Below are 26,192 nucleotides of genomic sequence, written 5' to 3' on the forward strand. Positions count from 1 at the left end.
CAATTCACAGTTTCTATAAAAGAAATTATACACACCGAATAACAATTCACAGTTTCTATGTCAAATAGAAGTCTTAGATAACCATGTTTAATCAAATTCATTTCTTCCCCTCTCTAACAGATATACAACAGTAAAGACGAGAAACAAAATAATTTCCGGACTCCGTAAAGCTTATTTTCAGTTCATCGTCCCAGAAATCACATCGGGATCCATCGTACGTAATGTACGTCTAATGAAGACTAGTAATATCTAGTAAAAGATCGAGTTGGAGGTCTTTTTTTCCTTGCCTATATGAGAAAACCGATGTAACAGTAGTCGCCTTGCAGAAAGCCTGATTGCCGATTTGCAATTAATGGGCAATGTGTATCATCAAAATTCTGTTTCGAATCGGACCCGGAAGAGATCGTTCAACCATCTGGTTGTTCGTGAGAGCTCAAGCCAATGTTGTTCTCAATCATTCTCTAATGTAGGCATGATACAAATACGATACCTAGACATCCAAATTTTCGATATTCTACTGTGAATCTCACTTTTTTCTGCCGTAATAAGACCTACTTCCAGAATGGCTATGATGGCAATGTCGTGATCCTCCACTCCTGTTGTTGGATCCTTCCCATGAGTTTCCATGGCCATAAGCTCGGCTATTTACACTAGGCCAATTCAATGTTTGTGCTCCGAGTCCGTTATTCTCTTCCTCTACCCTGTCATTATACTCCAAGATCAGCCTCTTAATGTCTTATTTCTCTTCGAACTCAGCTGCTTCTTTTCTGTTTCATGCTTTGGACAAGAGTACAATATCGAGGAATGTACATTTGTTTTGTTTGTTGTTTATTCCATCGCTTCACGAGAACTTTCACCTGAACCTCCTGGCTCCCTCCGGCCTCTTCATCCAACACTTCATCACCGCTTTCCCCACTAACAACCCTTCGATGATTATCTTTGCTAGAACCCTCGAATACGTTCATTGGTATCATCATGTTTAATGTAGGTCAGTCCCTTAGCTCCAGCTTACGATGCTCCATGCTCTCCTGTAATTAAAATTGAATAAAAAATGAATTGCAAGCCAACTATTTCTTTGAAACTCAATTTGAACCCACCGATCACACTAGATGAAGAAGATTAAAAAAAATATTATGTGTGTGAATGCTACTGCGATAATTGAAAACAAACGATAACTTACCTACACTACAGCCCGAAGCTCCTGGTCAAACCTGGAAACTTTTAGAGGATCTAGCTCAGCTACCTTCTACCTGACATGAACTTCATCATCCTCATCAATATCACATCCATCATCATGATTCTCTTCATCCAAATCATTTTCATTATGTCCCTCTTGTTCAATGGTTTTACTCCCTGATTCACTGATACTGTCACCATCACCGATTTCCTCGTGCATTCCACCATTTTCCTCAGAACCATTCAAAATGCTTGGTAGATCAGCTGAGACAGAATAGGAAGTAGTCCTGCTAAAAGGCTTTTCAGTATCAGAGTGCTTCTCATTACTTGTCTTGTCAGTTGAAACAATATGTTCATTTTCCTCGAGTTCTACTAAAGTTGCATTAACTTCTTCCATAGATGAATATCGTATCATGTTGGGACGTAAATCGGCAAATAAATCTTGCATTTAACACATTTATACATCACATGCAGCCATTTTTTTAGCAGAACATACAAAATGACTGAACAAAATTAATTATGCATGAAGCAATAACCATTAACTTTTCCCTCAAATACTAAGTTCTACTGTAACCAATCAAGTGGATATCATACTGACTTGAATATCATACCCATGTTTCTTTGACTAGGAGGTGAGCATCGGATATGTATATGTGTCCAACATGGATCACACTCTTTTTCCCAAGTTTTTCCGATATATTCGAGGAATCAACACTCTATTCTCATGTTTAAATATGTGGTGGATACCGGTGTCGGGCATGGGTACTTCAAGGAAAATTCAAATTCAGATAAACATAGTATTCTACTCTTTAACATTGCACGATAACAGTCGATATTGAAATAGTTCAGTGTTTGCAATATTAAAGGGGACTAATAATGCAAATTCATCCTCTATAAGGAAAACAGTTTCAACAGGCATTGATCACACCATAAGAAGAGAAAGCATTCTTTTTTTCCATGATAAACTCTAAAGGACAAATTCTAAAACATAAAACCAATAGTCCAATTTTGCCTACCTACAAATCGAATTTAATATCTAGTGGTAAGACACCCTTGCTAAGAATATATCTCTGGAAGTGACCAAGAACCGATCAAGCTTTTTCTTGGAAGAACCTTGGTTAAAGTAGTGCCCACATGTCTGAAGAAGAGTAATAACCATCCTGATTCGAAAACAATCCTCAAGTGGATCGAGGCTATCTTGATAAGAACAGAAACAACCAAATCAGACCAAGTTAAATTGAATCAAACTGACATTCAATACAAAATCCAGCATTGTTGATGAACCTAGAAGCATGCCATATATATCCCCATATAATGATAATAAAAAATCCTACATATATAAATATCAGAGCATTAAACAACAGTGCAATTCAAAATCTGCATAAAAATCAAAAGAAAAAAAAACATGAACCAGAAAAACAAAAAAAACACAAAGAACAACGATCAAATATTCAATAAAGGACCAGAAACCATACCCTAGAGAGAGAATTTCTAGGGTTTTGTACAGAAGAAGAAGAGAAAGGAAGAGCTGAAGAATCGTGTCTTAGACTGGGTAAGAGAACGACAATGGAGGATTTAAGGGAATAATATTGAAATAAATAATCCCGGTAAAGAGAAGGGTTCTTTTTGACCCAGAAACATATGCTAGCGGGGAGAAGAAAGGGAGTGGAGAAGAAATCTTACCAGGAACGATGAATTTTTCGCAGCACGGAGAGAAGAAGATATCGCACAGTGGCAAGCTGGAAAAAGGGTATTTTAGCCCTTAGCACGAGAATAAAATAAAACCTAACACACATACGGGAATAACATTCCTAAGAATAAAACCTCAAAAGTTATTATTAGTATTATAACATTACCCTCACTCATACCCCAACCAAACATGATCGGGAAACAAATATTGCTGAGAATGCTAAATTTTTTGATTCAAACTGGCTCTAAAGGGCAAAGGAGGGTACTAGCGGAATTTGATATATCCCAAATAATTTAACAGAATTGAAATACAAAGCATAAAGCGAAAAATAATAACTCGAAAATCTGCGTGTACCGCTTTCCATCTCCGCTGTATTTCTCTGACCGGTATGCTTCCTTCCTTATCTAACTCAAAAATCGATCATTTAATTTCTTCATTGGGCTCGATTTGCTTGCTGTAACTCTTTGTAAATAGTCTAATTACCAGTTAATTTTTTATCATCTCTGTTTTTTCTGCCGTCGAGTTGTTTGTGGATCTTATTGCTACTCATAGATCTTTGGAGAGGGTAACATTTGTTACCTGTAGTTGCCATTTTATGCAGATCAAGTCTTTGATCATATATATTCATTTTACTTTGTATGTTTGATTAATTTTTTATTCATTTATGTTTGACAAATAATCGGAAATTCGAACTACTCTAACCTAACAAAGATACAACAAATCGTTGAAGAAGAAAGAGTGTGGTCTGGAGTTTTCTATTCTAATTTTTTGTTTCCTTTTGCAGTGCACGATGGTATTTTTGAAGGGTGTATCAGCGCTATCTAGGCTAAGGTCCCGTGTGGTAAGTTCGATACAACTGTCTGATTTACCATATAATTTTTTGTTCTCCCAGTAAGCAGTTTGCTTAACTTCTTATATATTGGATTTCTTTATGATGCAGAAACAGCATTCCAGTCTCAGCACCTCTGTCAGATGGCTTCAAATGCAAACTTCTTCCGATGTTGTGAGTTGTTTTTCTATTCTCTTGTTACACTTATATTATTATTATTGGTGACGGGATCATGGGAGGAGCCAAAACTGCTTAATAGGGGCCACAATGGCACGTTGTGGATGCTATTTAAATCCTTTCCCGAAAGTTACAATCTTATATTTACTATTTGTATATTTCAACTTCAAAATGGTTCAATCACTACGTGCTCTTCCCATTTGCTCTTTTTAGATTTTGCTTGTATTCACCCTTGCTTATATTTGCTAATTAACTTCTTTGGCGCCATTGCAGGATCTTCATTCACAGTTAAAGGAATTGATTCCAGAACAACAGGTTTATTTTGTTTGTCTCAAATCTCAATGGGGTTCCATTTTTCCTTTTAGATAGATGTAGATATAGTTACCATATGAGCCAGCACTGCTTAATTTATAACGATCTTTTATGCATGCCACTCCATTGATAAGTTGTTTAATACTCTCAATGTCAACTTTTAATCCTTTATCCCAGTTTTATCCAGCTGGAGGATATTCAATCATCTGTGTGATTCCACCAATGATTATAGATCATAGCCAGTTTCAACTTTTCCTTCACTAAATGTCTTCTTGTTTTTTTTTCCAGGAGCGCCTGAAGAAACTGAGGGCAGAACATGGAAAAGTGCAACTTGGGAATATCACTGTTGATATGGTATAGCATTTATATTTAAAATGTTGCACTAGTGAAGATTTCTTTGTGCTTCTTTTCTCTATTCAAAGTTAGAAATATTTGAATGACTTGTGGATGTATGTTTGGGTTTTGCATTAACTGATTACAACACTGTGTTTGAAAGGTCATTGGCGGAATGAGAGGAATGACAGGGCTGCTTTGGGAAACCTCATTACTTGACCCAGATGAGGTATGGCTCATTCACCTACCATCAGAAACAGGGTTTTGAGTAGACTTTTGTACTCAAGTTACGGTAATTACTGGAACATAAATTAACATTTATGTGATAGTTCTAAAAGGTGGTCTTGTTTTTTTAGGGAATTCGCTTTAGGGGATTGTCTATTCCTGAGTGTCAAAAGCTTTTACCAGCTGCAAAGCCTAATGGAGAACCTTTGCCTGAGGGTCTTTTATGGCTTCTTTTGACAGGAAAGGTGTGCAATTGTGCATGAGGTTCTAGTAATGACAGGATATTTGATTTTGGCCTGTATGGTTGATGATGTACCGCTTTCATCCTTTGCCTCAGGTACCAAGCAAAGCTCAGGTGGATGCTTTATCTCAGGAATTGCATGACCGTGCTGTTGTTCCAGGTTTGTAACTTCTGCATTATTCCTTGCAGGTGTAAACATTAAATTACTTCCACCTCTCTCTTTACTCAAACAATGCAATTCTTATTTTTCTTGGATTTCTTTATTTTGTTATAGATTACGTGTTCAAGGCCATTGATGCTCTACCTGTCTCAGCACATCCAATGACTCAATTTGCAACTGGTGTTATGGCACTACAGGTTACAATGCTTAATCATGCATTTGGTTTAAGTGAAAAAAGTTGATGTTCTGTGTTGTTCAGTTTCATAAATAAGATAAACTTAGAGGAACTGCAGCTCCTTAGTCCTATTGTTTTTGTTAACTTGTTAATCATTTAGTTTGGTGAGATGGACAGGATGACTTTTGACAATAACTGTTGTTCTTCAAAAATTCATGTTGGCAAGGTTGCTCTGGAGTTTGAACTATTATATATTTGAAGATCCCTACGTTTATTCTTTTAAACAAAAAAATGTCACTTTAGACTAGATGTCCTCTTTTATCTCATGTTAGTCAGGAAACACCACTTTCTAATAACCGGATAGCGTTGAGAGTTAACTGGATAATCTTTATGTATATGTTTTTGAGTTTCTCTGGTGAATGTCTATATTTGTTGTTCTGGTTCTATTATTTCCTTTTCTTATTCGGATAGACTTCTTTATCCTAGGTTTATCTTCTGGGTGTAAATGTAATGCTTTAAGTCTATGGTGGCACCTGTATTTCAAGCTTGTATTATTAAGTTCATATGCATGTATCTAAATTGAACAACTTTAATCTTTTAGGTTCAAAGTGAATTTCAGAAAGCATATGAGAAAGGAATTTCAAAGACAAAGTAAGGTCTTCTGAGCTGTTATGCTATGATGGCATAACTTAACTTTCTAGGGGTCATGCATCCTTTTATTTATTATATTTCTTTCAGGTATTGGGAGCCGACATATGAAGATGCTCTTAGTTTGATTGCTCGTGTGCCATTGGTAGCTTCTTATGTTTATAGAAGGTTAGTCAATACTACCTTGTCTATAGTGTAGATAAGTTGTTAGGTGACTTTGGTCTGTAAATTTTCCTTTTGGTGTTCTGGAATCTTGTAGCTATTTGTTTGTTTACTTTTGAGTGATGTAAAGCAAGAAGAGTGAAGTTTCGGGAATTGCAACAAAGATGAGTGAGAGAGAGAAAAACGTAGAGAGAGAGAAGTTGAAAGAAAAGTTAGTTCCTGATGAGTGTTGGTCGGCGTTTATCGACAATCTTAGTAGAAGGGTCTCTCGTCGTATGTTAAGGGAAATATTCTTAGTCCATGGTCCTGTTATGAGAGTCTTTATTCCCAAACAAATAAGAAATCCAAAATACATATTTTCCACCTTTGTTTTTGTTCATTTTAAGAGTGAGGAAGATTTGAAAAGGGCTGTTGACGAGTTAAATGGTGTTTTGATTGATGGAAGGAAGATCTCAGTTAGTCTTGCCAGATTTAAGGACGGGCATCCAAGGTCAGGGGGGATGCATACTTCTTCAAACAAGGTTTCTAGTCAGAACAATGCAGATTCCTCAAAATCAAGAGAAGTAGAAAATTTCAACAGAAGCAGAAGGGACGAAAAAACTTATAGGGATGCTCTGATGACCAATGGGAATACAAGGGGGAACAAAGAACTATTTTCCGAGGATCTTCAGAGGAGGAATGTCAAGAAAAATATTTTAGAAATGCATATTCCATCAGAAAGTGCCAACTGGGTTAAGAGGTCTTTAACAGGGATTATCAAATACTCTTTTTAGGTTGAGTTTATTCGGAATGCCTTATTAAAAGAAGGCTATGATGTTCAAATTGCCAGATGGGGTTATGTATGGAATTCTTGCGTTATAGTTCTTAAATCTCTTGAGGAGATGTTGCATTTATGGAGCAACAAGGAAGAGGTTCTAAAACAATGGTTTGAACGAGTGGAACCTTTACTGAATGAGGATGGAGTTCCAATGGCTTTCTGCATGGCAGAATTAATAGGGGTTCCTTTGTTATGCTGGAATGAACATTTCTTCGAGAAGATAGCAGGTAGATGGGGCACAGTGGTGGATATTCACGATGGTACAAGGAAAAGAGAAGACCTCACAATGGCAAGAATTTTATTGAGCGTGGCAAGTTCCTTTGATGTTCCAGACGTGATCACTCTTGGATCTTATGGAAGATCATTCAAAGTAAGTATCAAGATCGGATCAGCAAGTGAGTATTCAAGTTCATATTTCAGTAATTTTCCGGTGGAAGATTTCCGCGAGGCATTTTTTGAGGAGATTATATCTGAGGAGGATGAAGACAGATTGTTGTCAGATCGTGGGGAAGGTGAAGCATGTGCAGTAGAGAAAAATCGTCTGTCAGTGGATAATTGGATTGACCAGGGAGTTTTTAATGTTTCTAGAGGAGCTGGTGAGGACAGACAACTATCAAGACTTTCCTTAGATAGGAAAGGTATTAATGGTGGTCTGCCAGAAAGTCAAAATGTTGGGAGTTTAAAAGTAGGTGAGTTTGCAGGTTTGGGGATTAGAAGTCAAAATTATTTGGCTGATGGATCTCAGGCCCATTCTGAAGACTCTGGGCAGACTGGGTCAAAAGGCTTTTCGGGTTTTATTTTTGGGCCAGCATTTACAATTAATAAGTTTAGGGAATTGGTTCAAAACCTGAACTTATCAGAAAAAACAGTAAAATGTTAAAAGTTTTGGAGAAGAGCCCAATTGCAAAAAAGTCGGTTATTGCAGAAATAGAGGCTGAAGAAAAAGTCTTAAGATCGGTTGAATTGGTTACAACTGATTTAGGAATCATCTCAAGGGGGAGACAGTTACATCGATCTAGAAGAAAGATCACAACAGAGAGAGATGTGCTAGAAACTAGAAGTTTGAGCAGTTGCAAAAGGGTCTATAGAAGGTCGAGGGAAAGAAGATATTGGTACGGGGATTTGTTGAACCCCTCGACTGAAGCAGATGGAATCATAGTTAGTTAGAGAAAGTTTGATGTGGATTCCAATACTAAAAAACAGCTTAGTTTATCAGCAGAGCTCATTGCTGATGGGAGTATTCTTTATTAGCACAAGCTCTGAATTATGAGTGAGAAAGTTAGTGAGAGAGTGAACGTGGCACTTGGTTCTGATCCTTCAGGCAGAGATGGAGCACTGTCTGGAGATGGAGCATGGGTAGCTTTCATAGACTATCTTAGTAGGAGAGTTCATAGAAGTGTTTTATGGGAGCGTTTTAGTTACTTTGGCAAGGTGACCAAAGTGTTCATTCCGTTCGTTAATAGGAGGCCAAAGTATAAGGACTATACATTCGCTTTTGTGCATTTTGCTAGTAAGGAGGATCTGTTCAATGCAAAGGATAGGATGAATAACGTTGTGGTAGATGGTCGAAAAATATCGGTGTCGATTGCAAAATACCAGAAGAGAAGATATCCGACGAGTCGAGAGCGAGATACCGGTGTGGGGTCTGCAGAGGTCAGAGAAGTGGAGTCGCGCGGAAAGAGATCAATAGGCCAAGTTGAGGCGAGAAGGAGGGAGTTGCTTAGCAAATTTCATGATGGAAGATCTTATAAGGATTCGGTAGTGGGAAGGGTTGTTTCGGAGGGTCAAAAGAGGAATAGTGGGGGAGGTTCGATGGAGGTTAAGAAGTCGTTGGAAGTGCATATCCCATTGGAAGAAAGAACTTGGTTAAGATCATCTTTAACTGGCATATGCAAAGAGATGTTTGAAGTGGAGCTTGTGCAGAGAGGTTTAAGGACTGAGGGTTTTAATGTCAAGGTGGTAAGATGGGGATATGCGAAAAATGCATGTCTGATCGTCTTTCAGTCCGAGGAAGAGAAAATCGCAGCGGTGGAAGACAAATGGGAGGCTTTGTCCTTCTGGTTTGAAAGGCTGGAGCCTGTCTTGGAGTCAAAGGGTGTTCCTTTATCTTACTGTGTTGTGTCCTTGATGGGTGTCCCTCTAAATTGCTGGTCAGTGCCATTTTTTTCTAGTTTGGCTGCAAGATGGGGCAAGCTAGTAAAAATCCAGGATCAAACAGCTCAAAGAGTGGACTGTAGGGTAGCGCGTATGTTGTTAAGAGTGGAAAGCCCGTTTGATATACCGTCCTAGGAAATCATTAATACTTATGGTAGATCCTTTATTATTGAGATTAAAGTGGAAGGTTGTGATGAGTTCTTTCCTGAGCTAGATGATGGGGTTGTTGATGGTGGGGTAGAAGATGGTGGTTCTGTGGGAGGTCGAGTAGTCCCGGGGGCAGAAACTCGATCGGAAGGGATCAATAGGGCAGATGGAGAAGATCTGCAAGGACAGTTGAATTTCCAGTCGGTGTCAGGTGCAGCTCATGGGGCTGGCACGAGGATTGATGGCAATTTGAATTTTAACATGGAAGTCAATAATATTATAGGAGCTGACCACTGTGTTGAGGGGACAGTACTAGGTGAGACGAAAAGCAAGCAGATTGTGTCAGAGTTTCCTGATGCTGAGAGAAAAAGGGTGTTCAGCGTGGAAGATGGTACCTCGGGACAAGATAAAGGAGTCAAAGATTATGGGACTACTTCTATAATGGGTAGATCTGAGGAGGTTGGGCCTGAGCAGTATGGGTTTGTTCCTTCAGCCCAGTGCTGTCCTGTGGATAATGAAAATAATTTTCAGGACCAAATACTATCTGATTCTTATGAGGAAAACAGTAGTATCAGGGTGGAGGAGGTGTTGGATAATAGCAAGGAAAGTGAGGTTTTGGATAGGGGTAAAAGAGGTAGCAAATCTAAAAAGGCTATTAGTAATCCGATGGTGAAGAGTTGCAAGAGATGGAGATTGGGATATCAGGTGTCGAAAGGCCTGTCAACTAGTAAGACCTCTACAAGTTTGAGGGGTTGTGGACATTTTGATAGGGTGTATAAAAGGTCGAAAACAAGAAGAGTTTGGCTTTGTTCAGAGGTGAGTCACAGACACATTCAGAACAGGATGGTTCTTCATAATTTTAAACAATGTTCTTCAGCTTCAGGGGATAGGAGTCAGGATAAGGATTCAATCGGCTCTGCCCTAGATCAGAATACTTCCCCGGGCCACATTAATAGCAGTCTGCCTCTAATTAGTGGGGTGGTAGATCCGTCTATTATTTCAAGGAATAGGAGATTATACAGAAAGAAGAGAAAAGGACTAATCTCAGAAGCTCTAGCCAATGCAGAAGTTTCTACAGTCTACTCTAGTTCTTTCTCTAATGTTCTTGAGGAAGCATTGAGTACTTGGGAAGTTTGTCAGAGATTAGGCATTTCTTTCAAGAAAGGGAGGGAGGCTTTTTTGGATAAAATTAGAAAGATGGAGGAAGGTGTAGGGGGGATGGATGAAGCTGGTCTGTAAGCCAGTTTCAGTTTCTTGAAGGTTTGGGATTGAAGTGTTTATGATGGAGTGTAATTTTATTTCGTGGAATGTTAGGGGCTTAGGAAGAAAGGAAAAGATTAGAGGGGTGTCAAGACTTGTTAATAAGGTCAAACCGATTGTTATGTTTTTACAGGAGACAAAACTGAGTAAAAGGCAGAAGGGACTTAATCGAAGATTAGGAGGTAAGCTGTTGAAGGGATTAAGTTTTCAACCAGCGGAGGGGTCTGCGGGTGGACTGATGTGTCTGTGGAATGAAGATGCTTATGAGGTAAATGAGATGTTTAATCACAGTAGATTTCAGGTGTTAATAGGGAAGTTCAAGGTGTCTAAGGTGGAGTGTGTTTTTATCAATGTGTACGGTCCTTCTGTTGAAGAAGATAAGGAGGAGTTTTTCACGCAATTGTTGGGTTATGTTCTCAATGTTGATCTGCCACTCTGCATTGGTGGAGATTTTAATGCATATCTCGAACAAGAGGATAAGATAGGTGCATCACAAAATTGGCATTCAATGGGTCTGCTAAGGAATTTCCTCCAACAGTCAAACCTACTTGACTTACCAATGGTAGGTGGCTCGTTCACTTGGGGTAGTAATAGAGAAAGTGCCACTTGGGTAAGGCTTGATCGTTTCTTATTAAGTTCTAGCTTCTTAAGATGCTTCCCCAAGTCGGTTCAGAAGTTGCTACCTAGATCCCTGTCTGATCATAACCCGATTTTATTGGTTGAAGATGGGAAGAACTGGGGACCTAAACCCTTTCGTTTTTTTAATTATATGTTGGAGGATGAAGGCTTCGTAGATATGGTTCAAAATGCAATGTCAGATCGGAACGATGATAGAGGGGGAAGAAAATTGTTCGGGTTATTACAAAGTACTAAAAAGCGTATTAAGGATTGGCCAACCAGAAATACACAGGGGATATCTGAAGATGTTACGAGGTTGGAGCGCAAAATAAATGACTTGGAAATTAAGGCGCAAAGTGGTGGGCTATCCAGTTTGGACTGGGAACAGCTTCTTTCATCCATGAAAGAGCTTTGGAAAATGCACAGAATTGAGGAAAGGATATGGTGTCAATTGTCGAGGCAGAAATGGATCAAAGATGGTGACAGAAACACTAGGTTCTTTCAAATATGTGCTGTAAACAGAAACAAATTGAACACTATTTCGACATTGAAAGTGGATGGTGAGGTGATAACAGATCCAGAGTTGATTAAAGTCCATGTTTCTCAGTTCTTTAAGAAAGCTTTTAATTCCAAAGATTTTTTAGAGGTGGAGAACTTAAATCTAGATTTTGATAAATTGAGAGGAGATCAGAGGATTAGTTTGGAGACTATGTTTTCAGAGGAGGAAGTAAGGGAGGCTATTTTCTCTTCGGACAGTTCGAAAGCCCCAGGTCCGGACGGCTTTACAATGGGTTTTTACAAGAAGTTCTGGCCAACTTTGAAGGGACAACTTATGAAGTTTGTGGAGGATTTCTATTATGGGAGAAAATGGGACCATGGTGTCAATCACGCGTTCATTTCTCTGATTCCAAAGAGAAACAATCCGGAATGCATTGAGGACTATAGACCTATAAGTCTAGTTGGCAGTCTCTACAAAATCATCTCCAAAGTCTTAGCTAGAAGACTAGTTTCAGTGATTCAAGATATTGTAAGCCCTTCACAGTTCGCATTTATTCCGGGGAGACAACTTCTTGATTGTGCTTTTATTGCAAACGAAGGTATAGACTGCTGGAGGAAGAAAGGGCTGAAAGGGGTGGTTTTCAAAGCTGATTTTCAGAGGGCGTATGACTCGGTTGAATGGCCAATTATTTTCAGATTATTGAGAGTCATGGGCTTTGGGGACAGATGGGTTTCATGGATAAAATGTTGCCTCTCAACGGCGACAATATCGGTATTAGTGAATGGATCTCCTACAGAGGAGTTCTCGATGGGAAAAGGGCTGAGACAAGGATGTAGTTTGTCTCCTTTATTGTTCAATATAGTGGGGGAACTGTTAAATCGCATGTTATTAAAAGCGGCGGATGTGGGACTTTTTCAGGGTTTTGCTTTTGGAAGTTCGGATGCCCTTAGTTTAACTCACCTACAGTTTGCTGATGACTTGATTCTGTTTTGCCGAGAATCATCTACTTACATTCAGAATATTAAGAGAGTCTTGAGGATTTTCAGCATAATGACTGGACTTCATCTGAATTTGTCGAAGAGTAATTTGTATGGGATTAATGTGGAGGTTGAGACATTAAATGAATGGGCGAAAGAGACTGGTTGTGCCGTTGGAGTACTGCCTACAGTATATTTAGGTCTACCATTAGGAGCAAAAAGAAACTCCGAGGCTTTGTGGGAGCCAGTTATGCAAAGTTTTAGAAAGAAGTTATCCGGATGGAAAGCTTCTACATTATCTATGGCAGGCAGATTAGTGCTGATTAAATCTGTTTTATCATCTCTACCAATTTTTTCCTCTCTATTTTCAGGATGCCGAGTAAGGTTTATAGGAAGCTTAACTCTATTGTGGCAAACTTCTTGTGGGGTGAGGGTCCTTCAAAGGGTCGAATTCACTGGCTGAATTGGAAAAGGGTCTGTCAACCTTTAGAGGAAGGTGGTTTGGGAATCTTGGATTTGAATTTCGCCAATAGAGTGCTGCTAGGTAAATGGGTGTGGAAGTTCGCTAACGAAAAAGACTCACTTTGGAAGAACATGATTTGCAGCAGACATAATGTGAGCATCCAGTCCTTAGACCTCAGCAAGGCAGTCTCTCCGTCGGATTCTTGGATATGGAAGGGTATTACAAAGAATTTTTTGGCAGAGGACGAAATTGGATATGGTTTGAGATCTCACTCGAAGATTCAAATTGGCAATGGAAAGTCGGTTGATTTCTGGCATGATGTGTGGCTAAACGAGGATTCCTTAAAGAATCAATTTTCAAGGATTTACGCTCTTTCTAATAATAAGTGGGGTAAAGTTTCAGAGTTTGGCAGTATAATGAGGAACAAATGGATTTGGAATATTCAGACGAGGAGGAATCTCTGCGATTGGGAGTTGGATCACTGGATTCTCTTGATGTCATAATTGGAGAATGTAGGTCTCTCGGATTCGGTGGAAGATTTTCTGGCATGGTCGGGGAAGGGAGATGGATTGTTCACTGCAAAAGCTTGCAGGTTGACCCTTTCTTTCAACTCAGGGGGTAATTTCATGTGGAAAAGGTTTGTTTGGTCAGGTTTGGCTCCTCCTAGGGTCGAAACCTTTCTTTGGCAGGTTGCTCATCAAAGATTGGCAGTTAGAACGGAGTTGATTAGAAGAGGAGTTCTTTTGGAGGAGGTCTTTTGTCCTTTTTGTGCTAAACAGGAGGAAACAATTCAACATGTGTTCATATCGTGTTTGGTTGCATGGGACTATGGAGTAAGTTCTAGAGGTTATGGGGAGTCTCGTCTGTGTTGCCTAAAGATCCAGTCTCTTTGCTGTGTTCTTGGTCGGACTTAAGGCCTAAGTCAATTATATGGAGCCTTATTCCGGGGGTAGTTCTATGGTCATTATGGAAGGCAAGAAACTCAGTGGTTTTTGAAGATTGGAAACTGGACAGATATACTCTTTTCTTCATATGCAGATTCAGATTGGTTAAATGGTTCCTAGCCAAGTACCCGAATGTTTCCATTCAGGTTGACTCTCTTGTAGGGGATCCTACACTTGCAGATAAGCATCAGAGTAGTGACCGTAAAAGGATCAAGGTGCAGGGATGGAGTCCTCCTCTACTTCATTTTTTTAAAGTTAATGTTGATGGGGCAGTTAGTGGGGATGGGCTGCTGGGGGGTATTGGGGGCATTTTAAGAGACTCGGATAGTAAAATTCTAGGGTCTTTCTCGCACGCTGTTGGTCCAGGTCCCCCCCCTACTCGCTGAGCTGAAAGCCATTGAGAAAGGCATTGATTTCTTTCTTTCGACGGATTGGGCTTTGGAAGGAAGGTTAATTATAGAAAGTGATTGTAAATCAGTGGTGGATTGGATTTTGTTGCCGACTTCATCTCCTCGTTTTCTTAGTTCATTGGTTCAAAAAATTGCTTCCATAATCTTGGAGAGGGAAATCATTATTAGACATATCCTGAGGAGTTGCAATTGTGAGGCTGATTCTCTAGCTAAACAGGGGATTGGATGAATATTATTAAGGGTCATAGAGGTTTTCAAGCAGGTTCTTGGTCTATTAAGGCTGAAGGGGCTGGGAAAGTTTTGATATTGTTTAAGGAAGGTTTGGTCGGTTAGGGAGTTTTGTTTAAATATTATGTAATTTTTATGGCTTTGTCAGTGTGTTTTGGTTGTATTTTATGTAATGAGTCCCTAATCAATAAAATCCTAAGGCACTCTTTTCCTCCCTCCTATGATTAAGGAACTTTCCCAAGAATTCCTTTAATCAAGAAGGGGGTTTTTAATGAGGCCTGTAATTTCTATAAAAAAAAAGGTTATTTTTCAAAAGGTGAGTGCTTAAGATCCAAATCTGGTTTTGCTAATTAGAAGAACTAGAAGGAATCTGTTAAGGGAAGCCCTTGAACAGGTGAGCATTAATACAACCTCCTCCTCAACATTCTCGGTTTTAATGGAAGAAGCTCTAGTAACTTGGGAGGTTAGTAAGCTTCTAGGGGTATCTTTTAAGGAAGGGAAAAAAGCCTTTTTGGAGAAAATTATAGCTCTAGAGAAAGGCTTGATTGGGGTTAATCAAGGTATGGTTGATTGAGGGTTTTAGTTTGTACCTGTTTCCTTATGAAGATGACAAAATTAGTAATATGTTCATGGAACGTTAGGAGTTTTTGGAAAAATGAAAAAAGGGTTGTTCAGAATTTAGTCACTAGCTTAAATCCTACTTTTCTTTGGCTGCAAGAAACCAAGACTGAGAAATTTCAGAGGTCTTTTTCTAGAAGTGGGATTAATAAGCTAAAAGGAGTTTTGGAATCCCCTTCAATTGGATCAGCAGGGGGTTTATTGTGTTGTTGGGACGACAATATTTTTGAGCTGGAGAGGCAGTTTATTAGCAGGAGATTTATAGCTACTTTTGGTAAATTTCGGAATAATAATTTCAGTTGTAGTTTCATCAATATTTACGGTCCAGCAGTGGAGGAGGAGAAACCTGGTTTTTTTTTGAAGAATTAAGCAGTTATCTTAGTGGACAGAGTTGTCCCGTTTGTGTGGGAGGGGATTTCAATGTCTATTTACAAGAAGATGAGAAGATGGGCAGAGGTCAAAACTGGAGTTCAATGGAGATCTTTAACGAGTTTATTCTTCATACGGGTCTTATTGATCTTCCTATGAGTGGGGGTAGGTTCACTTGGTGTAATAACCAAGAGAATCCCACTTTTGTAAGATTATATCGTTTTTTGGTTGATTGTCAATTTTTGGCGCTATTTCTAGACATTGTTCAGTCTCTTCTACCAAGGTCATTGTCAGATCATAATGTTATAGTGCTTGTGAATAAAGGTGTGGATTGGGGTCAAAAACCGTTTAGACTTTTCAACTACTTGATGGATGAAGAAGGTTTTGAGGATCTGGTTATTTCTTCTCTACAGAGTTGTAAGAAAAATCAAAAGAAGGCAGGTGCTTTTAGTCTTCTAAGGAGTACTAAACATGCAATAAAGAAGTGGGCTGGAAAGAGATAAGTATCCAGGAGCCTTGATTTCTGAGTTAGAGAAGAAAATTTCGAAGATAGAGGTTGATATTCAGCAGAAGCAAGGTGCTATCAACAGTGAGGTATTAGCAGAGTTGAATAATTACAGAGCAGAATTGTGGAAACTTCACAAGATTCAGGAGCAGATTTGGTTTCAGTACTCAAGATCGAAATGGATTGAAGATGGGGATCGCAATACTAAATACTTTCATACCTGTGCTACGGTTAGGAATAAGAGGAATGCTCTAGTTGCCCTAAATTTTAGAGGAGATACAGTAGAAGACCCGACTGCAATTAAGGCCATAGTTAAGGATTATATCTTTAAAATTTACAATGACCTATCTACTTTAGAAATGGATGACTTAAAACTGGATTTTTCCAGAATTACTTTGGATCAGAATCAGTTCTTAGAGCAGGAATTTTCAGAGGAGGAAGTTTGGGATACTGTGAAGTCTTGTGGCAGTAACAAAGCTCCGGGCCCTGATGGCTTTAATCTGGGTTTTTTCAAGAGGTTTTGGCTGGTCCTTAAGGTAGAAATTATGAAATTTTTTCATAATTTTTACTTGGGGAAGGAATGGGAACATGGAATAAATCATACATTTATCACTCTCATTCCAAAGATTTCAAACATTGGTGGTCTAGATGATTTTAGACCTATAGGCTTAGTTGGTGGTTTATACAAGATCATCTCTAATTGTTTGTCGAGGAGACTTAGGAGATGTATCTCAAATTTAATCAGTCCATGTCAATTCGCTTTTATCCCTGGTCGACAAATTTTGGACTGCTCCCTTATAGCCAATGAAGGGATCGACTTTTGGAGGAAGAATGGTTTAAAAGGATGTGTTTTTAAAGTTGATTTTAAGAAAGCATATGATACAGTTGACTGGCCTATTTTGTTTAGAATAATTAAGGAAATGGGCTTTGGTTCTAGATGGATAGGTTGGATTTCGAAGTGTATAACAACAACTGTTTTAGTCTTGGTGAATGGGGTTCCAACTGAGGAATTTCCAATGGCTAAGGGTCTTCGTCAAGGTTGTTCCTTGTCTCCCTTGTTGTTCAATATAGTCGGGAAACTTTTGAATTTATTAATACTTAAGGCAGATTCAGAGGGGCTTTTTTCGGGTTTGATCATTAGAAATGAGGAGAGGAATTTTAATTTAACGCATCTTCAATTTGCTGATGACCTTATAATTTTTTGTGGTTCGTCGAAAAAACAGATTTTGAATGTGAAGAGGGTGCTTCGAGTGTTTGAAATTATATCTGGACTCCAATTGAACTTGAAGAAGTGTAAATTGTTTAGAGTAAATTTGAATGAAGAGGAAATTAAGGAATGGGTAGCTACGATTGGATGTTCAGTGGGTACTTTTCCCTCAGAATATTTGGGACTCCCTCTTGGTCCACGCAGAAACTCCAACATTCTGCGGGATCCAGTGGTTCAGAGTTTCAATAAGAGGTTAGCGGGCTGGAAAGGATCCTCTCTTTCTATGGCAGACAGGCTGGTTCTAATTAAATCAGTCCTATGTTCACTTCCCACATACCTTGGTGTATGCTTTTCGCTGACGACATTGTCCTAGTTGCTGAAACAAAATCTGAGTTGAATAGTAGACTGGCTACCTGGAAGACTGCTTTGGAAGAAAAAGGTTTAAGGATCAATATTGAAAAGACAGAGTATTTATGTTCAAACTTCAATGGGAACCAAAACGATGAAGATGTAGAAGTATGCATAGAATGACACGTTCTTCCCTCAAAGGATTGTTTCAAGTACTTAGGGTCTATGATACATAAAGATGGGGGTGTAGATGATGACGTTACACACCGTATAAAGGCGGGATGACTAAAGTGGAGGGCCGCTACTGGAGTTTTGTGTGACAAGAAGGTGCCTCTAAAACTTAAGGGAAAATTTTATAGAATGGCAATAAGACCAGCGCTGTTGTATGGATCAGAATGTTGGGCAACCAAGAAGGATCACGTAAGGAGGATAGAGGCCGCAGAAATGAGAATGCTTCGATGGACATGTGGTAGGACTCTGTGGGATATGACGACAAACTCTACTATTAGGATGTCCTTGAAGGTGGTGTCTGTTTCCGAAAAATTGAGGGAGGGAAGACTACGGTGGTTTGGGCATGTCCTTAGGCGACTACCGTCGGATGCGGTCAGGAGGATAGAGTCGATTACAGTCGACGGTGCCAGAAGGAAAGGACGACCAAGGCGGAAGTGGGAAGACTGCTTGAGATCTGATTTGATGGATTTAGGCCTTACCGAAGACATGACCTATGATAGGAAATTATGGAGGCTTGTGACTAGGGTAGTCGAGTAATGTGGGTCACATCTATAGGGTGTATCATCTCTGTCTTCTTTTAATGCATTTGTAGTAATTTCCATGACTTTTACTTATACTTTTCTGCTATTGGTATTTATGAAAGATTAGAACTGAGCTTGCTATCGTTGACTTCTGTGTATCATTCTCGTCATTCTCGTCATGTTTCCTCTGTTAAATTTAGCCGGGTCTTATGTTTCTGTCTATATGCAGAGATTCTTTCGCAGGGATTATTTTGCAGGGATTACTCCCCATTACAGAAGCACATATGATATTAATGACTGCATATGAATATTGTTTAGCTATGTATTTATGTAATTATTTATACATGCATTGCATTTTATCTATATTTTTAATTTTCTGACTGCCGGAGGTCTTCCACGGAAGCTATTCTCAACCTGGCGTTGGGGGCAGCCTACTACCCTACCTCCCCCTTACCCTATACATATGGGAATTGGGTTTTGTTGTTGTTGTTGTTAAATTTCGTATGGGGTGGTGGAGATGGAAAAAAAAGATTAATTGGGTGAGCTGGTCCGATGTTTGTAAACCAAAGATTGAAGGAGGTTTGGGAATTCCTAATTTAAATGTGATAAATAGGAAACTCTTGGAAAAATGAGCTTGGAGGTTTGCTATTGAGAGGAAGGCGATTTGGAGGGAAATGCTTTGCATCAAATACAAAATTGACTCTTCCTTAATACAGTTTGACAGTAATGTTTCTCCTAAATACTCTTGGATATGGAGATCTATGGTGAGTAATCATTTTAAAGCTGATTCGATGGGATGTGTAATCAGAAGCAAATATAGCTATAAAATTGGTAATGGGAGGAATATTCGGTTTTGGCAAGACAATTGGGCATTGGATCATCCTTTAATGGTCGTGTTCCATAGACTTCTCTATTGCAGTGAACAAAACTGGAAAATTATTTCAGTTTGGGGAATACAGCTCGTGGGGCTGGTTTTGGAACGTTCAGTTGAGAAGGGAGTTGAATGACTGGGAATTTGAGCAATGGACAAATTTGATGGCTGTTATTTCAGATTTTTCTATTTCAGTTGATTCTGTTGATGGACTGTTTTGGAAGGGTACTAGAGACGGGGTTTTCTCTGTTAAATCATGTGCTAATCTATCTTATTCGGGTACTTCTGATTCGGAGGAAGTTAATTTTTGGAAGACTATTGTTTGGAAGGGCTTGCTGCCTCCAAGAGTGGAGACTTTTCTTTGGCAAGTGATCTTAAAGAAGCTGGCAGTGAAGACAACTCTGGTTAAGAGAGATGTTCAGGGCATAAATGATACTTTATGTCCTTTTTGTAAGCTAATAGAAGAGTCACCATCTCATTTATTCTTTTCATGTTCGGTTGTTTGGCCAATATGGACTAAATTCATGAGCTACTGGAATTTGCAGTCTGTTTTTCATGAAGATGCTAAAAGATTCCTACTAGCATGGGCTGACTTGAAGATCAACTCTCTAATTTGGTCAATTATCCCTGGAGTGGTTTTATGGACAATATGGAAAACTAGGAATTCTATAGTGTTCGAAGGAGGGAAAGGTAGATCGAGCAGAAATTGTCTTTCTAGCAAGGTTCAGGCTTGCTTCATGGTTTTTAGCTAAGGAAACTCAGATTTCTATCTCCAAGGATGCCCTTATTGCTGACCCTTCCTTAGGGATTCTAATCGGATTTCAACTAAGTTTCCCTGGTCCCCTCCTCCAAAGGGCTTTATTAAACTTAATGTGGATGCGGCTATTTCGAGTGATTTGAAGAGGAGTGGTTTAGGTGGTGTTCTAAAAGACATGTTTGGTTTGATCCTTGGCTCCTTCAAAGAGGCTGCTGGTCTGGGGCCTCCAACTTTGATGGAATTGAAAGCTATCCTAAAGGGTTTAGATTTTTATGAATCTATTCGTCATAGGTTTAAGGATCGGTTGATTATCGAGAGTGACAGTAGGGTGGCTGTTGGCTGGGTTAAGGATGTTGTTTTATGTCCTGTCGTTTATGTTCAAATTGTTAAAGACATTATTCAAAAGCTTAGTGTTTGTGAAGGTCTTATTAGATGGGTTAATAGGACAACCAATATAGAGGCGGACGTCCTAGCTAAGGCTGGCATTGGTTGATAATTATGTTCTGTTAAGGGTTGTTTCTTTTTGGTTTTCTATCTCTTTAGGGAGATTAGACCTTGTATTACTATGTAATTATTTGATGTTAATGAATTCCTAGGGCACTCTTTTCCTCCTTCCGCTGATTAAGGAATTATCTTCAAGTTGCATTAATCATGAAGGGGTTTTTAATGAGGCCTACTATTCCTATAAAAAAAAAAGCAAGAAGAGTGAAAGAGGCAGAAAACGTTGAATCTAGGAATTTTAGGGAGATAACAGGAAATAGAGAGAAAAGAAGTGAAACAATTTGAACCTGAGAGAACAAAGAGGAAATCTGAAAACAAAAAATTTCAATAATTCAAATCTCAGTTAAAACACGCCCAACAAATTTATAGACAGAGGCTGTAACACTTGGACATAAATTTTCAATTTCAGACACCTAACCTAAATTAGATACAAGTCTAAAGTGGTCCTTTACCAATATGCTGATCTGACGTACCATTTAATTCGATTTTAGCCTGGTCCTTGTGATCCTTGTTTGATAAAGTTCTGTTTCTCTTTGATTTTGAAGGATGTATAAAGATGGAAAATTCATTCCGATGAATAACTCGCTGGATTATGGAGGAAATTTTTCGCACATGCTGGGATTCAGTAGTCCCCAAATGCATGAGCTTATGAGGCTTTATGTCACTATCCATTGGTTTGTTTTTGTGAATCTCCTATAGAGCATATGATTTATGGGATAGAGTCATGCAGAATTTAAGTTGTGTATTTACTTTTAATTTTATACCAATATGATATCTTGCCATCATTTTTGGTCAAATAATGTGTCACTTTAATGTTACGGATTTCATCTATTCTCCAGTGATCATGAAGGTGGAAATGTTAGTGCCCATACTGGCCACTTGGTAAGTTACAAATGGTTATTAGTATGGTTACAGCCTTTTTTTTCAACCTTATGCCAATCTGACCAATGCTTGGTGCTTTTTTTAATTTGTTTGTATTGATGATCTGAATTTAGGTGGGCAGTGCCCTTTCAGATCCTTATCTTTCCTTCGCAGCTGCACTGAATGGGTTAGCTGGGCCACTTCATGGTCTTGCTAATCAGGTATTAGATCTTTCAGACTTTGAGTTGCCTTTCATTTTTCTATAACTATGTTTTAGTAAATATTATGTCTTATGTAGGGCACTATGCTTTTTTGCTTCTAAAGCTTCGGTTTGCGAAGTTTGTCCATACGTTCTCAAGTTTTTATTGGCGTTTACCTGATTGTAATGGTAAATTTCAAGTGAGTCGACTTTGCAAAGTCTTTTAGGCAGTGGTTAAAAATTCAGGCACTGCTTGTACCCGGATGTTTATTGCAGCCAATAGTTCTTGAGTGGAAGATAATAGTTATATTTATTACTCATAAACTTCCTATGATATGATTATACCGTATTCTTGTAGATGAGTTCATTCTGTCTCAAATCCCCTACCACCATTTTATATAAAATAAAAGAAAAAAGTGCATAACTATGCAATGGGTTCCCAAGACCTATAATGGGTGTCATTTATCTCTTTGGAGCCTGATTTTTCCTTGGTGCTTTCCATGCAATTACCTATCCTTTCATTACTCATAGAAGCAAATAGCCTTGCTTCAAATATTTATAATGTTTGTGTATTTTGCTAAATTTGTTAATCTCTGCAAAACCACAATTACAGCTTGGAATCATCTAAACAATGAACAGCTAGCATAGACACCTCCTGATTATTGCCATCATAATAGTCATTACCCTATTAATTTGATCAATGCATCATCCCTGATGTTTCTGAGCTTGAATCTGAAATTATGAGCCAGTCTGCGTCCTGGTGATTTATTGCTAAATGTTTCATTGCAGGAAGTGTTACTGTGGATCAAATCTGTGGTAGATGAGTGTGGAGAGAATATATCCACAGACCAGCTTAAAGACTATGTCTGGAAAACACTGAGTGGTGGCAAGGTATTGTCTGAAACTTATCTGAATATAAGACTTAGTTTAGCATTTTATGAAAATTCTTCTGCCTCAGCATTTAATACAGCACCTGTCCATCTGGTGATATTTTAAATCTGTAACACTTGGTAGATGTGTAAATTTCATTCCTGCTTCATCATTATCATTATTCGTTGTTACATCTGATCTTGATACACTTATTGAGCTCAGAAGGAGAGCAATTCAGTGCTTATAAGCATCTTGTGGTTGCTTTTGAAATTTCTATTTGTTTTGAGCTCTTTTGCTGCCTTACTTGAAGTTTAACTAAGATTGTGTTTTACCTTTTGAGATCCTCGGTTTTGGACTTGAGCAAAAAGGGAGTTTAAACATCCTTCATATGACGAATAGCACGATTTATTTTTCAGTTTTTATTAGAAGCTCAATTAGATCATCTTTGATGTCTTAATTCAATGTACTTCCTGTCTGCAGGTTGTCCCAGGATTTGGTCATGGAGTGCTGCGTAAAACTGATCCGAGATACATGTGTCAGAGGGAGTTTGCATTAAAGCACTTGCCTGATGATCCCTTATTCAAGCTGGTTCTCACTTATGCCTTGATGATTGAGTGTTAATGATTTTCATTTGTCTGCTACGGTTTTCACTTTTAGTTTGTTGCTAAGGTGACATCATTTTCATCATTGCAGGTTTCGCAACTTTATGAGGTGGTACCTCCTATTCTTACTGAGTTAGGCAAGGTAATTTCTGATTTACTTTCTGCATGTTTTAACACATCAAAAAAGAACGGCCTTGAATGCAGTGGTAAAGTTCAGAAGACCGCGTAAATCTGTTGTTAACAGATAGAATCTGGAACCATTGCTGGCTTGGTTTATTATTTGAAATGAATAGTATAATTTAGAAAATATGTTAAGGTAGGAGTCCTCATCTTCTCGCGGATGTAGTCATTAAAGCATATGTTACTTGAATTCGGATGAGTTTCAGGTACTGCCATCCGGCTGTGTTTGGCATGAATATGTTTTTAATTTATATAGTTGAAGGGTCATACCTCCATACCCTTACCCGTTGGGCATGGGTTCTTCAACTAAACTTACGATTTTGACCTATTATATTTGGTTTTGTTGACATTGGTTCTGGGATGCTTTGTAGGTTAAAAACCCCTGGCCCAATGTTGATGCACACAGTGGAGTGCTGCTGAACCATTTTGGTTTGACTGAAGCAAGGTACCATCTGAAGCTTTTCTTTCATATAGTATGAACATTTATTAGTCTTCATTCTTTGGGAAGCATGAATAGTGTTGCTAGTGGTGTAGAAATTCTTCATTTTCCCAAGGATAAAGTATTTTTTGAACTTCATGCGCAGATACTATACCGTTCTTTTTGGTGTATCAAGGAGTATTGGAATTTGCTCTCAGGTTTGTTTCTTGCTGCAATATTTCATCTGCGTTTCTGTGAACCGCCAGGTGTTGCTTTGTATTTAAATATTTTGTTTTTTGTGGGTTCAGCTTATATGGGACCGAGCACTAGGATTGCCCCTCGAAAGGCCAAAAAGTGTTACAATGGATTGGCTAGAAATTTACTGCAAGAAAGCAAAAGCAGCTTAAAGTTGGTGGATAAACTTTTTTTTTTTTGGATAATACTAAATAAACCACCCACAAGGCTTAGTTTTGTAGCTGTTACATTTTTCTATTTGTTTGCTGGGAAAATTACTAGAAAAATAATTATTTGTTCAGTAGTTGAGCTAATTCTATCAAATTTACCAAATTTTAAGCTTGGTTCTAAGAAATAAACTTCACCGTTTCTGGTTCTACCATGTTCTGTATTATGGACCACGATTAATTGAAATTTTGGTTTATAAAATGGTTTGGTTGATTTGATACGTAGAGAAATTACGGTTAAAGACCCTAATTAAGAAAAATCAGTTTATTTATGATTTTGAACATGAGCGTAATATGATTAAACCTGTAAAAATATGAGATGAGCAACGCAAAACATGGTTAAGATTGTAAAGAAGAGATTAATCTTCATATATCTCCCGCCAATCTTTTACGCAAAACATAAGCTCAATGATGGTAGTGAAGTTGAGCAGGAGAGGAAATTTTCTAATGCACAGCTGCCCTCTGCTCCACTTGCATGGATATTGAGAATCGTGTTGTGTCCCTCTGCTTTTTATCATTGTCGTGTGTATATATAGGCACAATAAAATATGGAAGTGAAACATGCAATTATGAAAATCTCTTGGTCTCACTGCTCGTATCCATGGTTGCCTCAGAAATCTACAAAATGCTGCAAATTAGGGTACTCGTACAAATCTTGCCCAAGCGAAGCTATAGTCTGGATCCCTAACCAATGAGTGAAATGAAACCGTGGAGGTGCACGGGGAGGTGGAAATTACCCCTGAAAAGCTTGCCTCATAAATATCTTTTTTGAATCAATTCCTGATGTTGATACAAAACTTGAGGACACCGGTTATCTATGCCAAAAAGAAAATTTGAGGGAGTCGCTTGCCCTCCTCAATTAACAATTTTAATTTTAAAAGGGAAAACTATGTGTGATCACTAATGTCTGAGTAAATTTTCGTTTTTACCATTGATGTTTCAAAAGTCACAAATCGGCCACTAACGTTAGCGTTTGTTACAAATTGGTCACTCGACGTTAACAACTGTTACTGTGGGTGACGAAAAGCTGACATGGAATGTTAACTGCTGATTTGGCACCGTTTGACCATTATTTTGACCCACCCTTTTCTTCCATCTCCATTCTCTCATCTCCATACTTCTTTTTAACTCAAAATCCACCATTTTCATTTGACTTTCTTCTTCGATCTTCATCTTCATGCTATGGTAAAACAAAAAAGCCGCCCATCCCACATCTGTCATTGTCTCGTGCAAAGCTCCATACTTATCCAATATCTCTGCATCTCTGAAATCGAAATACGAGTTCCATACTTATCCATGGAAGATTCCAAAGTCAAGGCATGTTTGGCTGTTCTTGCTGATCACTTGGCAGCTCTTGATTGCTCCTCCACCAACCTGAATTCCTCCCTCCTCGGCCCAAGCTGCGTGTCAGCTCAGGCCGCCCCTTGCTCTACCGATTTTATGGAAGAGGAACTAAAAACAATTCAATGAGTTCTGCAATAACTCGACTTCATCATACCCTGGATTGGAACTGAAATGGTAGCATCTATGAAACGGAAAGCAAAAGTGAGTGCATCTTCCGATCATCCCTGTAACCAACATTATCAACTTTTACTCTTGTCGAACAAAATTAAGAAAGAAGGGAATTTAATAGGAAAATTATCACAGTTATAATTGTAAAACCAAAGACAAAGTGCTAGCAGTAGTACACAATGTTAAGCTTCCAGGCAAGAACCAGTAGATTATAGTAGAGATACCCAACTTAAATATAAAGCCGCAGAAAACTAAAGACTTAATTGATAGGACCATGTACTCCCATTTTCTTTAGACCACTATCAACAACAGACATAACACGTGAACAGAAAAATCCAGGCAAAAACAATGGAAAAAATGAATATAAAGCTGCAGAAAATTAAAGACTTATCTGATAAGACCACTTACTCCCCATTATCTTTAAACCACTACTAACAACAGAGATAACATGTCAACGGAAAAATAAGGGGCAAAAACAATGGAAAGAAATTAAAAATACAATGAACTTGGGCTCTA

At 38.5% G+C, this 26,192-nt stretch overlaps 1 protein-coding gene across 3 annotated transcripts; it reads left to right on the top strand.

The window, feature by feature from the left end:
- Window positions 1–3,160: 3,160 nt before the first annotated feature.
- LOC120121795 (citrate synthase, mitochondrial-like) lies at window positions 3,161–24,381 on the top strand. 3 transcript variants are annotated; one of them, XM_039141078.1, is made up of 20 exons: window positions 3,161–3,252; window positions 3,651–3,707; window positions 3,807–3,869; window positions 4,146–4,187; window positions 4,473–4,538; window positions 4,681–4,746; window positions 4,874–4,987; window positions 5,080–5,143; window positions 5,258–5,340; window positions 5,920–5,969; window positions 6,057–6,134; window positions 21,119–21,247; window positions 21,413–21,455; window positions 21,569–21,655; window positions 22,423–22,524; window positions 22,984–23,091; window positions 23,197–23,247; window positions 23,657–23,730; window positions 23,870–23,921; window positions 24,012–24,381. In XM_039141078.1, the coding sequence occupies exons 2-20, from the start codon at window positions 3,657–3,659 to the stop codon at window positions 24,108–24,110; spliced, it is 1,422 nt and encodes a 473-aa protein (XP_038997009.1). In that variant the 5' UTR covers window positions 3,161–3,252; window positions 3,651–3,656; the 3' UTR covers window positions 24,111–24,381. The 3 variants fall into 3 exon arrangements, with proteins under 3 accessions (XP_038997009.1, XP_038997008.1, XP_038997007.1); XM_039141077.1 differs by lacking the exon at window positions 3,161–3,252 and adding an exon at window positions 3,291–3,447; XM_039141076.1 differs by lacking the exon at window positions 3,161–3,252 and adding an exon at window positions 3,300–3,484.
- The last annotated feature ends 1,811 nt before the right edge of the window (window positions 24,382–26,192 follow it).

This window comes from Hibiscus syriacus, unplaced genomic scaffold (assembly GCF_006381635.1).
Source record: "Hibiscus syriacus cultivar Baekdansim isolate YM2019G1 unplaced genomic scaffold, ASM638163v2 tig00110383_pilon, whole genome shotgun sequence".
In the NCBI taxonomy this organism is placed as follows: Eukaryota; Viridiplantae; Streptophyta; class Magnoliopsida; order Malvales; family Malvaceae; genus Hibiscus; species Hibiscus syriacus.

Excerpts from the sequence above, each read along its gene's own strand:
- LOC120121795 (XM_039141078.1), top strand. The coding sequence starts at position 3,657 with ATGGTATTTTTGAAGGGTGTATCAGCGCTATCTAGGCTAAGGTCCCGT. Across the intron at positions 21,456-21,568 it reads GTGCCCATACTGGCCACTTG|GTGGGCAGTGCCCTTTCAGA; the intron begins GTAAGTTACAAA and ends ATCTGAATTTAG. Across the intron at positions 23,092-23,196 it reads ATGATCCCTTATTCAAGCTG|GTTTCGCAACTTTATGAGGT; the intron begins GTTCTCACTTAT and ends TCATCATTGCAG.